General features: G+C 42.5%; 1 protein-coding gene across 2 annotated transcripts in view; it reads right to left on the reverse strand.

Annotated features, from left to right (window-relative positions):
* The window catches only part of CUNH14orf105 (chromosome unknown C14orf105 homolog), an 18,813-nt gene extending 7,336 nt beyond the window's left edge, over positions 1 to 11,477 (reverse strand). Inside the window, exons 1-3 of one of the 2 annotated variants that reach the window (XM_018562466.1) lie at positions 11,105 to 11,477; positions 6,183 to 6,268; positions 1,985 to 2,071 (exon numbers count right to left, since the gene is read on the reverse strand). In XM_018562466.1, coding sequence (XP_018417968.1) covers positions 1,985 to 2,071; positions 6,183 to 6,268; positions 11,105 to 11,312 — 381 coding nt within the window. In that variant the 5' untranslated portion in view covers positions 11,313 to 11,477. The remainder of the gene's footprint in view (positions 1 to 1,984; positions 2,072 to 6,182; positions 6,269 to 11,104) is intronic. The other variant, XM_018562474.1, reaches the window with a different exon arrangement.
* Between the last annotated feature and the right edge of the window lie 3,498 nt (positions 11,478 to 14,975).

Below are 14,975 nucleotides of genomic sequence, written 5' to 3' on the forward strand. Positions count from 1 at the left end.
GGGGGGGTATTGGTCTTGTCCCAGGTTGACCCCAAGTGATAAGTGGGGGGCATTGGTTATGTCCCAGGTTGACCCAAGTGATAAAAGGGGGGTTATTGGTCATCATGCAAGTTGACCCGAGTGATAAGGAGGGGTATTGGTGATGTCCCAGGTTGACCCTAGTGATAAGGGAGGATATTGGTGATGTCCCAGGTTGACCCGGGTGATAAGGGGGGTTTTGGTGATCATGGCAGTTGTTGCAGGCACTCCAAATGCAGTCCATGCCAGTGGCAAGGTTGGTGGTGGGAGCTGCCAGGCCAGAGAAAATAATGCCTGTGTAAGCTGTAGCAGAAGCCAGAGGGTAGATAGGTGATGTGAGTTGATGGTGCCAGAAATTAGAAGCCACATCCCATTGCAACACCGAATCACCTTCGGCAGTGACCACTCTGCATTTGATTTCCGTTGGGTATGGCTGTTGTGGATGGCGCTTGTCTATACATGAGTCGCTTTTGCACATGTGCCAGGTATTGGAGCCATTTTGGGTTATCCCTAAAAAACTTTACACTTCCAGTTGACCTGGCATTTAATGGCAGTGCTTCTGATTTCTAACCTGCAGCAAATCATGCCAGACTGGTGCCAGAATTGTATGGGTATACAGTGGAGGAGGTGCAGCCCGTAGAGGCCAGTCAGTCCTCCAGCCACATTGTGTGTGTTCCAGGGGGAAGGAGAAGGTGCACACTTAGGGGCTGAAAGATAGAAGAAAGCCAAGCACTGACATAAAACCCTTCCAGTGGGCCAGCCCTCATGTAGAAGTCCAGCATCCAAGTTTGTTTCATTATTACTTTTATTTTTAAGGTAAGCATTTTTGGTTTTTTAAAATACAACCCCACTAACCTCCTCCCTTCTAAACTATTGAAACTTCTATATTATTATTTTAGACATACAATCTCTGGGCTGGAACTAAGAGGGAAACTAAAACTCCATTTTACTTCTTGTAGTCTTGTTTTACAATGAGTATGGGATAGGAAGGATAGGATAGATGGTAGGGTAGGATAGGAAAAGTTAGCCCCGTAATTATGCAAACTGTAATGCTTTGGGTAACCATAGAAATAAAGGAGATGCTGGCAGATGAAGGGGATTTACACATGGGGGTTTGTATGCCTACATGTTTGTAATGCATGGACAATTGTAAACCTGCGTTCAGGGTCCTGCATTTGGACCATACGTTACACTTTACACATGTAATTGTTCATGCTAATGTTTGCATGCGTACAGTGTAATGGACTCTAACTGCCGCCGCTCAGAGCCAACCAGTAAACAATAGCGTGAAATTAGCTGGTGGCTCTGCCACTGATCAGCTCTGATGTAATCACTGAATTACATTTCTGGTTTTTCCTATAGGTATACCATTATTGTTTTGGAAGCCCTCTCTCAGCGTTCTGTGACGCGCTCCCCAGCTTGACTGAGGAAACACAAAAGACTGAGGGAGTGGAGGAGAGGAGGGTCTTTTAAGCAGATTAAGTGACGTGTTTCCTGTGTGTGGGGGAGGAGATTCCATCTCGTGATGCTGTCCTGGAAGACGTTATGGGAAATTTACAATTCAACAATAATGACCATCACCTCGGGTTCGGGTAATGCATTCTAAAACTTGGTATAAACTGTTTTATTACAAATGCAAGTGTTTGAATTTAGCCTGAATGCATGGCAAAGAGTTTACAATGCACTATGGGTTAGCTAAGGAGCTAGCACAGCAGCATGGGTTAGCTACAGAGTTAGCACAGCAGCATGGGTTAGCTACAGAGCTAGCACAGCAGTATAGGTTACCTAAAGAGCCAGCTTAGAAGTATTGGTTAGCTTAAGAGCTAGCTTAGCAATATGAGTTAGCTGAAAAACTAGCATAACAGTATTGGTTAGCCACAGGGCTAGCATAGCAGTTAGCAAAAGAGCCAGCACAGCAGTATTGGTTAGCTTAAGTTCCAGGACAGCAGCCTACCTGAATACCTACCTTTCCTTTCCGTGCTGCTGCAGCTTCTTGTTTACTGATAATAGTCTCTGCAGATAATATAGAAGGCAGTGGTGCTGTTTCAAGTTTCTGCAGACCAATAATATAGGATGACAAAAATTATAATTAACTAAAGCAAGACTAATTTTCAACAGTTAGTGTGTAAATAATGACATTGATTACACTTTAAGGAAATTGTGTTTAAAAGCTTGTGTCACCTCAGGGAAAATGGGAAATCATGCCTTACATAACATTTTGAAGTCTAACTCACAGCCAAAAGAAGTTGAGGTAGTTTTTGTCTCAAAACCTATTGGAGTTATCACTAGGGCAGGAAGTTCTAACCCACCCTTCACAACTTTACTAACATATGTTTTTGTCTGTGTGTCTCTCCCTTTGGAGAGAATTACCATCACTTCCTATCCTGAAATCTCTCCAAGAGAGGCATAAGTGGAAATAAAAACCTGACAGAACCCTAATCCATTCTATTCAAAACTAAATGTAAAGTTTTGGCTTAGTTTAAGCAAATCTCTAAATTATTGTAAGCATACGTACACAACAAATAACATATAAAGTGCAAAAATAGTGTAGCAATGACTCCTGAAGGAGCTTTTTGGATTTGTCAGGTCCTTCTAGCCTTTATACTGGTAATTTGCCCTTTAGCTGTAACCAAACACGCATGGACCCACAAACGTTGACAGACAGACTTCCACTCTGTCTGTCTTTCTTTTTTTTTTGCTATTTTATTGGCTCTGTGGTCCAGGTGAGAGAGGGTTGGAGGTAGAGAATACCTGTAACGCCTGTATGGACTGAAGTAGTGTGGATCGCAGCTGCGGAGGCTTCTCAGGTATGGAACCCAGGTTTCACTCTCTCAGCTTTAACAGAGAGTTAGGGTTCCTCGCATCACAGCCTCAGGTTAAATAATAAGGTAACGGAAAAGGTTCAACTACGCAAACTAGGGTTGAGGAGTGGTGGTAATTGATAAATGGCCAATGTGAATGCAGGAGTCCACAGATATGCACAACTGAAGCGAGTATAAACCCCCCCTAGCAGCTTAAGCCTATGCAGGCGATACTTTAACAGTCCCGATGACAAGAGGGTGCAACTGCACTCAGAGTACTTGCGATTCGTGGAAACTGCCTCAATGGGAGAAGCAGGGGATCCTCGGTGGTTTCCGGATCCGGTGAATGTTGGAGGGCACAATCTGGAGGCAAGTGGAGGGTCCCAGAAGACAGCAGGCGTTTCTGCTCAATTCAGGAACGCCATGCTGTCTCAACTGGCCGTTTAAATAGGCCTCCGTTTGACAGGAGGAGCCGAGCGACCTCTCGGCGCACTTCCGCGTTCCACGGTGGAACGCACGAGGTCCCGAAACCCGGAAGTGAGGAGCGTGGGCTCCACCCTGGAACGCAATCGGCCCAGCGAAGGAGCGGCTGGCTGCCGCTTCCTCCTCCCCAGCCCGCAGGTGACGGCGGCGGCCGTTACAATACCCGAAAAACGGCAGCAAACAATCCCTCCTCTCCATTGTATTTTGCAGTGTCTTAAACCTATGTTTATGCAAATATGGTAGGCCAGATGGACAACTGCCTTTACATTTCTTCAGCCCCCCTCATAGGCCAGTTGTGGATCTTTAAGCCCAGATGGGCAATTTGTAGTTGTGGACCTTTAAGCCCAGATGGGATATTGATCAAGCAAAACTCTTCTTCAGCTTCCTTCCCCAAGCAGCAGGCCTGAGAAGCATGACGGATGGAAGGACCCTTCAAGAAGGTCTCCCCAAAAATGTAATACCTTCCCCAGCCACATTACTGACATAAACTTGTGATTGGTCAGGGCAAAATAAATATGTGTAACTAAAGCATTTTATCTTTTCATTAGGTCTACTGAATAACACTCCGCAGGAGTAGGCGGAAACAAACATGTCCTTGGGCCTAGGAACAAACCCAGATAACAAGCAGAGCTCAGGCTGGGTACAGTCTAGCAGCAAACACTACATTTATACTAGGGGCACCCCAGCATATGGCAGGGTCCCTACAACAGACAGGTGCCAACCAATGCATTTTGTGAGATCATTGTCAGCTTTTGGTGCTAATAAAGCTAGTTCTACCTATTCAAGTTGAGGTACCCAGTCAACTGCACCTCATTCTTTCAGTGTGACTTAATCTTGTGTATAAATACAATAAGCTTCTAACTTACCCTACTCCCTGCCAATAGCATCTGACTGGGTCTTTACTGCAGCAGCCCCTGTGCAGCCTGTACATTTGAATTGCTGGTATACTACCCTTACATATTACAGTGGAACTAAACTCTACAAATACATTCTAGGAGATAGATCTTATTAACAGAAAAAAAACTTTGCCAGTATCTTTCCCAAAAAACTCTTTCCCCTTGCTCCTAGCAAAAGTTTTTATTGGTGTGCACTGCCTGCAGTGCATGTTCAGTGTACATTCCTCTCATCTGTAAGATCACAAGAATGGAGTTGAATGCATGTGCAAGAGTTACAACATTTGGGGCTGCCCAATGGCTGAATCAGTTGTGGCTGCCCACTCATTGGTGACTGCCCAATGTCCAGAAAAAATAATGGATCCAGAAGAAGAGGAGGAGAAGATGGCAGCATCAGGGGACCAGGCAGCAATGGGAATTGCAGAGCTGTCAGCCCTGGAGAAAAGCAAACCTAGCGTTAAGTCTGCCATAATGTGCAGGTATGCTGTCTTTATTTGCACATTATAGAAAGAGATGCCTAGCCTACCCTCAGCCATACTACAATTCTGCTTTGACACATTTCGCACCCTGTGGAATCGAAATGGGTTTGCCTACAGCCAAATACTAGATTGCCAGTTTGAATCTCAGGAGCCGTTTGGTCGACTCACTGACAGATCGTATCTTTATTCAGTGTGAGTTGTACTCTGAACTTATTGAGTTTAGTGAGCGCTTACACAAAGATCCTAGTGCTAAACCAAATGCGACATTTAATCGAGTCCGGTTATTTACCGCCACAGCCTTCATTACCAGGTAGCTGCATGTTTCTCAATGGTCTGTAAAATTGCCTGTCCTGGGATATAGTTGTAAATGAGTTAATGAAACATTTTATGTGCCTCTTTTATATTTCTGGAAGGACTTATATATAGACAATTAACATATAACTGAAATGCACATCACTGAGCCGCTGAGTAATTTAGATTTCTATATAGACCAAAGTTTCACTGTTAAAATAGATCTAACCCAGTCTGTAAAATGTACTATACATTTTAACAAATGAATATAATTTAAAAGTTGTTTTCCACCATTTAAATCTGCAGCTTTCATTAAAATATAGGTTCTGTTCAGGCACTTCCTGTAAGGGTGACAACTGTCCCCCAATAGTTCTCCTGCATTTTCATCCTGTCACCAGGGCCGGTGTTGCCACTAAACAAACAAGGCAGCCATCTAGGGCACACTGCTGCCTAGGGCGCAGACTCGACCATTTACCCACCCACAGTGCCCCCCTCCTCTATTTCAAATTGCAAAAGCCAATAGCAGGCTGGCTATTACCTCCGCCCACTGAGCAGAGGAGCGGAACTGAGAGACAACTTTCTCTCTCAGGTCCGCTCCTCTCCTCAGTTGCTGGTGTTTCAATAGCCAGTCTGCTATTGGATATTTCAAATTAAAATAGCCAATAGCAGTCTGGCTATTGTCCTGGCTGCTTATATCCATCTATCGCCCATTGAAGCTTGCCAAGAGGAAAATGGGGCCATGTGTGTGTAGGGGCGGCTGGATGGGTGCAAGTAGATGGTCTTGCCTAGGGCACAAAATGTCTAGCACTGGCCCTGCCTGTCACACATGCCCCTGTTAAAGACTCCAAGGGGGCCGGCAGACACTCACTGTGTAGGCATAGTCCACAGTTGTCACTATTAGGAAGCTGGTCCAAAGCAATGATGTGCAGCTGACGCTGGAGAGAGCGCAAGTAAACAGGAAGTGGCTGAAAAAGATCAGCATTACTGAGATGGAATAATTTATATGAAAAAGGTGAAAAAAAATTAAAAATGGCAATCGTGTTTGATGAATGGTGCTTTTGCCAACTAAATATCCTCCAGTTTAGATCAAATGCTTGTTCTGACTATCAGTTACACATCACATAAGCAAAGATCTCAGATAGTAGAAAGTACAGGCAGAAGACAAAAGCCATGATGTTACCATAAAGCACAGGCAAGGCCTGGTAAATGTATCTTACTTGGAGACGCCGAGGAGGATGCTTCTTAATTATACTAGTTGTGTCACCATTTTCCAGTGGAACGTCAAAAGAAATTGGCCCGGGTACTTTAACCAAAGAGAGAAAACAATATGTTCAGTCCATTATGATTGTAAAATAATAGAGATTAATCATAATCATAGCGTTTAACATATCTGACTACTGGACCCATTTGCGATCATATAATATAACATTTTACCCAAAGTTGATTTTTTTGGTTTCTGGAAGGCAATGGTGAGTTGTATCATCTGCTTCTATATCTCAGACATGGGTCTGTTTTTAAAGCAGTGAATTTGACTTTCACCAAACATTTTCTGGTGGTGAATCAATCATGGTCAAAATATATGCACTTGGAAGGTTTAGTTGCAGTGAATGTTTTCTGAATGTCAGATTTACTGCTTTAGAAATACGCCCATATGTGAAGAGATTTCTCTACATTCCTCTTACTGAATTTAAACACAAATATCTAGAGATGGACAGATGAAGGGGATGAACAAAGGAAACAGTAATCAAAGCTTGTAAATTTCAAACCTGGATGGTACCCCAGGCATTAGCCTAAACGTGCCATTATAGTAAATAGTGCCTTGCTTGCTTAACAAAGAAAATGAGGGTCACCCTCTCACCGAAAAATGAACAAGGACCATTGTAATCAATTTACCATTTTTTTAAATTAATGAACAGTGGAACTACTATACCCTTGTCTTGATGCCAAAGCCATGAACACAAATTGTTGAGTAAAGTAGCACCAATAATACTAAATGTATTGGGAGCTCTGCATGCATCTCAGCTACAGATGTTCTATATGTCTCATATACACATCGATCAATGGCATGATGGGTCATCATGCTGACTACTAGTGGTGATGCATACCCAAACTTAAAACCCTTTTTTATTGCATCTAAGGCTGGCCATAAATGGGAAGATATCTTTCTGAGAAGGAAATCTGGAGAGATACGGTATCTTCCCACTCTTGTACAAGACTACTGGGTGAGCCCACCCATGACCCTCGTCCAACACCAGCTACAATGCATGAATGGCAGTGGTCCGCTAATTGCAGAAAAGCTCAAAATTTGTCAGGGTCTCTTGTAATTACAGAGCCATCAATGGCTATGCTTACTGGTAAGATGAACCTTTGCACATTAATATTTATTGGATTACTGTCAGAAAGGTTTTGTTAGAAAGGGCACGCCTAACTGACATGGTCACCTACGCACAGCCCTTCACTTGGGGTCACTGTTGTCTGCGCCTCAACAAGCAAGGGTGCACTCATTCATGTTTCACAGTATGTGCGTTTGCCTGACATCAACACCAATTGGTCTGCTTAAAACCCTGTCTTACCGATCAGTGAGCAGTTTTCAACTGCATCTTTGCTGTTGACCTGACCAGACACTGTGATTACCGATCCATCTTAATTTTCCTGACCTTCTCGGAATTTACATTGAAACTTTGCTTCACCAACCCTTTATCTTCAAATTTGTCTCTGTCGCTGCTTGACTGTTGCTAACCTGAGCTTGCCCTGTGACCATACACCAGTCTCAGATCTAATACTCTGCTGTGCGTCTGTTACTTGATTATGTACCTGCTGGGTGATTTTCTGCTTACTAGCTGGTCCACGATCCATTTAACTGTACCACAACTATTGTGTTTTTTTAATAAATAGTATACTTTGGCGCTGATTTGGTAAATTATGAGACCTCCTTCCCTAATTTAGCATATAAGATCATCACAAGTAAAGCGGTATTTTGAAGGTGTCAGCATAAAGGATATGAGATGTTAAACTATCTAAAACAGAAATTTATTTACAATCATAAAATTAATACAAATTACACATTATGCTTATTTAAACATGAATAGTATACACTGAGTGGCCAGATTATTATGAGCACCTGACGTTTTTTAGGTAAATTAGCTATAATTAGCTATAATTTCATGCTGAAGTTGCTAGAGGGCCAGACCATTATAAATAGGGAAGCAGGTTGTTTACCACTACAGTAGTACAGTTTTTTCTGAAGATATGGGTAAACAACGCGATTTAACAGCCTTTGAACGCGTGATGATTGTTGGCGCTCGGAGCCATGGAGCGAGTATCAGCAAAACAGCAGAATTCGTTAAATGTTCAAGAGCATCAGTTGTTAAAGTGTTTAAAGACTGGACTGTCAGCCGAAAATCTGGGTCTGAACGTGCGAATTGTGGCCCTCAGCGACTAGTCAATGTTAGGGCAGAACAGAGAGTGGCAAGACTGGTACAAGACAACAGAAGGGCAACAGTGCAGTGTCAGATTCCTCGCATCACCTTTCATCATCTCGTGGAGTCACGAGGCGGCCCAACGAAGTAATCTCGTGGAGTCAGCTCGTGGCCCAACAAAGTACTGATGGGGTGGTCATAATAATCTGGCCACTCAGTGTATATTTCATTACATCTAGTCCGCCCATCATATACAATTTATCAATTAGATTATATAAATACGCACAGTTTCCTAAAGATTACATGGATTATCAATTGATCTATTATTGTTTATGTTATCATAGATATCACTTCTATACTGTCTGAAGAAATGGACAAAGTTCTCTGAATTGCGGAACGAAAGTATGCCCCCATCTTATCATTTCACCATTTACATATGTAACATATAGGAAACAGTGTACAATATTTATATAACCTAACTGATAAATTGTATTAGATGGATGGTAGTAGGTAGATGTATGGCGTCAATCCAGCCAGTGGATTATTATAACTCATACGTTATGAAAAATATACAGTACTGCTCATGTCTCACGGAGTATACTTTTTATCATTGGTAGGAGTTTTCTGATGATTGCAATTAAAAATCTATGTTTGGGATACTTTAATATCTCATATCCTCTGTGTTGATGCCATCACAATTCTGCACTACTTGTGTTAAACCTATTGTGTTTTTGTTCTCATCTGGACCCACACTCTCCAGTAGCCCTGATTACATTCAACAGCCACTTGTGTCACTACGCTGCCCTGGCACTACCCATTGGTGCTTGAACTGGATTTGTATGAGAGGCTGCTGCCATGATATTGGTCTTCACCAGATACATGACTGCCCTTCCATAGAAGCAGTGATCGAATCAGGCAGAAATTATTAACTGCTTTACATTAAACATTAACAGCATTTTTGTATTCATAGTGGGTTTCTTCATTGCCCTGTGTGGAATTCACTTCATGTTGAATAGTTAAGTGTTGTGATTAACCCCTGTTAATGATTTAATGACAGCAGAAGCCCTGAGCAACTGAGAAATACGCGAGTAAGGGAATGCAGATATTTTTTTTATTTTAATGGTCTTTGTTAAATAAAACGTTGCTATAAAAAGGGATTTAGCAGATTATGGACATGCAATATATGTGCTGTGACGCATAAATTGCTACAGAAACACACAATGGTGATGTCAGTGTGGGAATATCTGGGAATCTATATATTGAGATCTCAGTGCTGGGGTTCCTATGATTCACTGCCTAATTCCGCATGGAAATGTTAAACAAAACTAGATTAGGTGAACTAATACTTTAAAGAGGAACTCCAAGAATGATCTTTTATGGAAATTTACCATGGTCCAGCTTGGCTTGATGTATCCATATCTGATAGCTGGAGATTCTGAAAATCACAGTAGTACTCCACCATACATACAGTGATAGCCGTGATCTTCTGGCTGTGGCTTCAACGGCTCCCCTCTCTACACTGAACAGGGAGTTGCTCACTTGGCCACTCTGCCATTCAGAGAATTGCCCATTTTTTTCAGTGAATACAAGGCGTTTTCTGATTGGATGAGGAGAAGATCCTTATGTCATTTGTCCCTCCTCTTCACCTTATCCAATCATAGAATGCCTTGTATTCTTTGATAGAATAAAAGAGGTTCTCATAATGGTGGCGGTGCGGAGCAAGAGACTCTGTGTTCGGTGCACTGTGGCAAAGCCATTGGAGCAGCACCTGCAAGATTATGGCAATCACTGTATGTAGTGCTGTCCTATTGGAGGATCAATTGCTTTGTTACCTTACAAATTGCTGCATACAGCAAGTATGCAGATCAGGAGTTCAGATTTTCTTCTGACTCCACTAGTTGCATGATTGGGACAGGTCAAGTTTCTTTAAAGTGAACCTGTCCTTACAGTCCTTTTGCAGCACTGCCATGCCATTCAGTAGCCAAGAGTGAAAGTAATGTCTGGTGTAAGCTACAAGTTCCTGAAGTCCCTTGGATGAGCAAAGCACAGGTTTGTTTTAAGGGCAAAAGTGTATGATCTGGCAGGATCAGCAGGTAATAAAACTGTTGTAGGGGGACTCAGAAAAACAGACTGCTGGTGTTCTGATTGGACGAGGGGTAGGTTGTGAAATCACTGTTCCTTGTCCAATCAAAAAACACCTTGTATTAATTGATGCAAATACTAGGCATTCTCTGAATTGCCACTGTGCCAAGCAAGCAACCCGCTGTGTGTTCAGAGCAGAGGGGAAGCTCCGGCTACTACAGTGCTTTACAGGAGCCATATAGGCCATTCAGGTGTGGCATATGCATTTTCACAGTAGGTCAAGCTGGACCAGTGTAAATATGTCTAAAAATGTATACCTGGAGTTCAGCTGTAAGAAAAAAAAGGAGAGGAAACTCCTTTTGTTGGGCACAGATTTTGTAATTTTTCTAATGCAGGTTAAAGGACAAAGGGATCCGATCAAAATGTATGCACACATAGATTTTCATTCATTACATTTTTTTTTCTTCAGTTAGAAATTTGGAGCAATATGGATCTGTTGACTGTTGCACCATCCCATAAGGTGCAACCTGGACAACAACTTTTGTCTTCTGTTTTTACTCCACTTTTTTTTATTAACTTTTCCCCACTGTGCCTCTGCTATGACTCCAATACATGCAACATTCACTCACAACTTTTACCTATTGGACCTCTCCCATACAATGTCTCCCTGAGAGGTGGAAGCTGCCGTTCATGTATTGGGCTCCTGTGATCCATTTTCCCAAAGTCAGAATAGCCGTTCCATCCATTAAATCCTGACGATGTTGTCGGTGACACAAATACATCTTTACTGTTAAGAGGAACCACCTTCCTCACCTTGTGGTTCGGCTTAGAATTGTTCAGCCCCATGGAAGGAATAGCCAATCACAATATAAAATGTTCATCTGCAAATAAAATACAGCGATGTCCTGAAAGAATTGTTGTGCTTGGAAGTACAGTCTGTTTCTAAGCTCAGAGGTTTTAGGACTCCTCACTCCGTAAATGTCCTGCTAGAATTCCTGGTCTGCTCTAGAGTTAAACATTTACATAATGCAAGAGTGAAGGTGGAACAACAGGGTGAATATGAAACTTCATTTAACAGCCTGGGTGGGGGTAGTAGACACAACAGTGCGTGTTAACAACAGCATTCAGTAGACTTTCTCTGATACACATGGTCAAAGACTCATCTGCTGGGATCAGTGACTTACTGCTTTAAACTACTGGGAACTGGACTCTTCCTATACGTAATGTTGTTTAGTTAAAGAAAAACTCCACTTTCAATAAAACCGACTTTAGTCTGAACCTGAGCTCATTACTAGTAACTAGCTTGCCATTGGCTAAAACAAAAATGCTCAAGACTAAAAAAGCACACACAAATGTTCAAAAAATGCACAAAAGACAACCAAAGAAGCCGACACTCAAGTTTGAATGTAGCCCTAATGTTGCTGATCTCCCAAAGCTTGTATGCTGCCACTTCCTCTCTACATGCAGGCCCACCAGAGATGACAGCATGACATTTCTGAGCGCTGGTTTCCTGATAGTTACAACTGTGGACCACACCTACAGGGCCATCCCTTTAATGTTGCCTCGGGTTGAATCAGCATCTCCTGAGGAGGGGGGGTGGCAGGCAGAGCGACATGGCTGCTCTGCTGCACAATGTTTGCAATGTGTCTGCTGCCCCCTTTCCAGCTAGTAGGTCCCAGATCGCTAAGAACCTGGCCTGCAGATGTGTACAGGCCATACACATCTCCCTGCTCTTAGCAACTTGGGACACTCTGGGTGGCATCCCAACCAGCTCTTGGCAACCTGCGATATCCAGATGGCCAGTGCATCCAGCCAGGGAATATTTCTGTGGTATTGGCCAGGCAAATGAGCTGACCACCTTGCTTTTCCCATATACCCTATTTGAACTTTTGCATTGAAATCCTGATCATGATGATCGTACTGTTTATCTCTATACAGTGGGGCAAAAAAGTATTTAGTCAGCCACCAATTGTGCAAGTTCTCCCACTTAAAAAGATGAGAGAGGCCTGTAATTGGCATTATCGGTAGACCTCAACTATGAGAGACAAAATGAGAAAAGGGGCAGGACAGAGGAGCCTCTTAAAGAAGAAGGTACAGGTCTGTGAGAGCCAGAACTCTTGCTTGTTTGTAGGTGACCAAATACTTATTTTCCACCATAATTTGCAAATAAATTTGTTCCAAATCAGCCAATGTGATTTGTCTGGATTTGTTTTCTCATTTTGTCTCTCATAGTTGAGGTCTACCTATGATGCCAATTACAGGCCTCTCTCATCTTTGTAAGTGGGAGAACTTGCACAATTGGTGGCTGACAATACTTTTTTTGCCCCACTGTATATGTGTATTTGCGAATGTTAGACATTGTCATTATAAATATTATGAATGTCATTATGAGCATTAGACTTGACATTGTCATATTTGCTCTAGTTTCTCCTCACATACAGAATATTCCTATTACAATGTGCTCTAAGGTTATTGTGAATGGGTTTAGAATTTCTGATATGAAGACTTCATACAATAAGAGTTTTAAGAGTCATCTGACCTGTGATGTTTTTTTCTCTTCCTCTATTGATTGCCACACTTCAGGATGGTAAACCGCTTTACCCAACGTCATTGTGATTACCTTAACCTTATAATGCAAGGTCAGTGGTTCCTCTGCTGTTCCATGCAGCCGAAATGAAACATCTGTTAAAGGTTTTTTTTTGTCCAAATCTGTCATGAAAACTTTAAAAATGTGATAGCTATGAGCAGTATAGCTGTATGCTGTGAATGTTATGATAGCTTATGTTTTATTGCTCCCTAAAAAGAAACTTTGACTGGCTATGGGGAAACTAAAAGTCAGCAGATACAAGTACTGTAGCTGCTTACTTTTAAAAGACACATACATAACAAGCCCTGAAGTTCAGCGCTGCCTTGCTTGCACCCAATTCTTTGCAGTGCTGCTGATCCTTCTGATGCTTCTGATTAGAGGACCCTGCTTGTGAGAGCTTACACTCTACAAGAAAGGGCAAGTGCCATTTTGCATTCACAGCCCGCTGCCTACTTGCACAAGACACAGACTGCAGGGGGAAAAGCCTCCTACGGTGTGTGACGTGTGTATCCCATGAGGTTGCAGGTGGGGTGGGGGAGAGCTGAGTGCTACGGGATCCTTCCCTAGCTGAGGAATGAAGAAGTGGGAGCAAGTACCTGCAGAAAAAGGTACCGCCCACCCAAAAAATACATGTGATGTTATTCTGTTGGGGAGGGGTAGAAGGGTGCAGAGCTGTTTTGTTGTGTGAAGGTCCATTATAACTAACAAAAACACCATAAAGGTCTACTGATTATGTAAGCAGAAGTTCATCCCCTTCACCCTCCTTTTTTCCTAAAGTGTTTAGGTTGGTCTGAGGACATCACAGGTTCTTCTTCTTCTTTCTTGTTGGTGGCAGGGGGGATCATTCCTCCTGAACTAAGCAAAGCTCATATAAAGAATCGTAAACAATGCTCATTCCAGGAGTACTGTGAGCCAGAGGCTTATCGACATAAAATACATCTGCTGCTGCAAGTTAGTTGCTAGGACCACCTGGTGTCCTAGCAACTAACAGGCAGTGGCAGCCAGCAGGGGTTAAATAATTACAGAAGCAGTGCAAGTGAAACCTAAGGCATGTGCCATATGTGTCATGCCCTGGATATGCCACTGCTGTGAGCACAGGCTGCAAGATGATGCAAAAAGTTTGCTGACTCATGGAGTGGTGCCCCCTTTTCAAGTGATACCCAGGGTATGTGCCATGCTCTGGATACACAATACTGCTGTGAGCAAAGGCTGCATGATGATGCCGCCCAAGAGAGCAGGTCAATAACAGCTGGGGCTGAAAGAAGGTACATTGAATGCCACTGGCTGTCATTCAACCTGGAAGGCTGGCGGCATCTAGTGGTAAAGAAGAAATACTGTAGGGGCAGCTCTGAAAAGAAGTCGAGTATTGTAGCAAAAGCTGCTTTTTTTAACAGGTACAAAAGAGAGCAAAAAAACACCTAAAGTTCCACTTCAGATTTTTAAATACTGCTACTTTAGATAAAGTTCCCTCTGATCTAGGGGTCTTTTTAAATTTTTGTATTACTGTATCACATTATGTTATATGTATACTCTGTGTTTAAGCTTTACTTTATATCCCCTACACATATATAAAGACATTCTGTGATCTGTTACTAATGGGTGGATATGCTTGGGAGGAGATTTATCCTGGCCAATCAGATGTTTACAGGCAGGTAATAAAGGGGCTAGCAATGTGTTTGTCATTTGCCCCCATGGGTTTTATATGAAAGCTGATGCTGCCTGATAAGCAAAACAAGAATGCAAAGGTGACAAAAGATAAAGACTTGCCAGAATACTAAATAATGGAGTGATGAGGAGGATAAAGCTAGGTAACAAAGGCATTCAAGTTCACCAGCAGGTGAACTTGAGCTTTGCAAGGTATTTCTTTAACCAGAAAAGAAAAAAAAGGAAATTGCATGCTAGAGAGTTCATAATGAATAGAG

The sequence above is a fragment of the Nanorana parkeri genome, unplaced genomic scaffold, assembly GCF_000935625.1.
Source record: "Nanorana parkeri isolate BGI_ZX_2015 unplaced genomic scaffold, ASM93562v1 scaffold20, whole genome shotgun sequence".
In the NCBI taxonomy this organism is placed as follows: Eukaryota; Metazoa; Chordata; class Amphibia; order Anura; family Dicroglossidae; genus Nanorana; species Nanorana parkeri.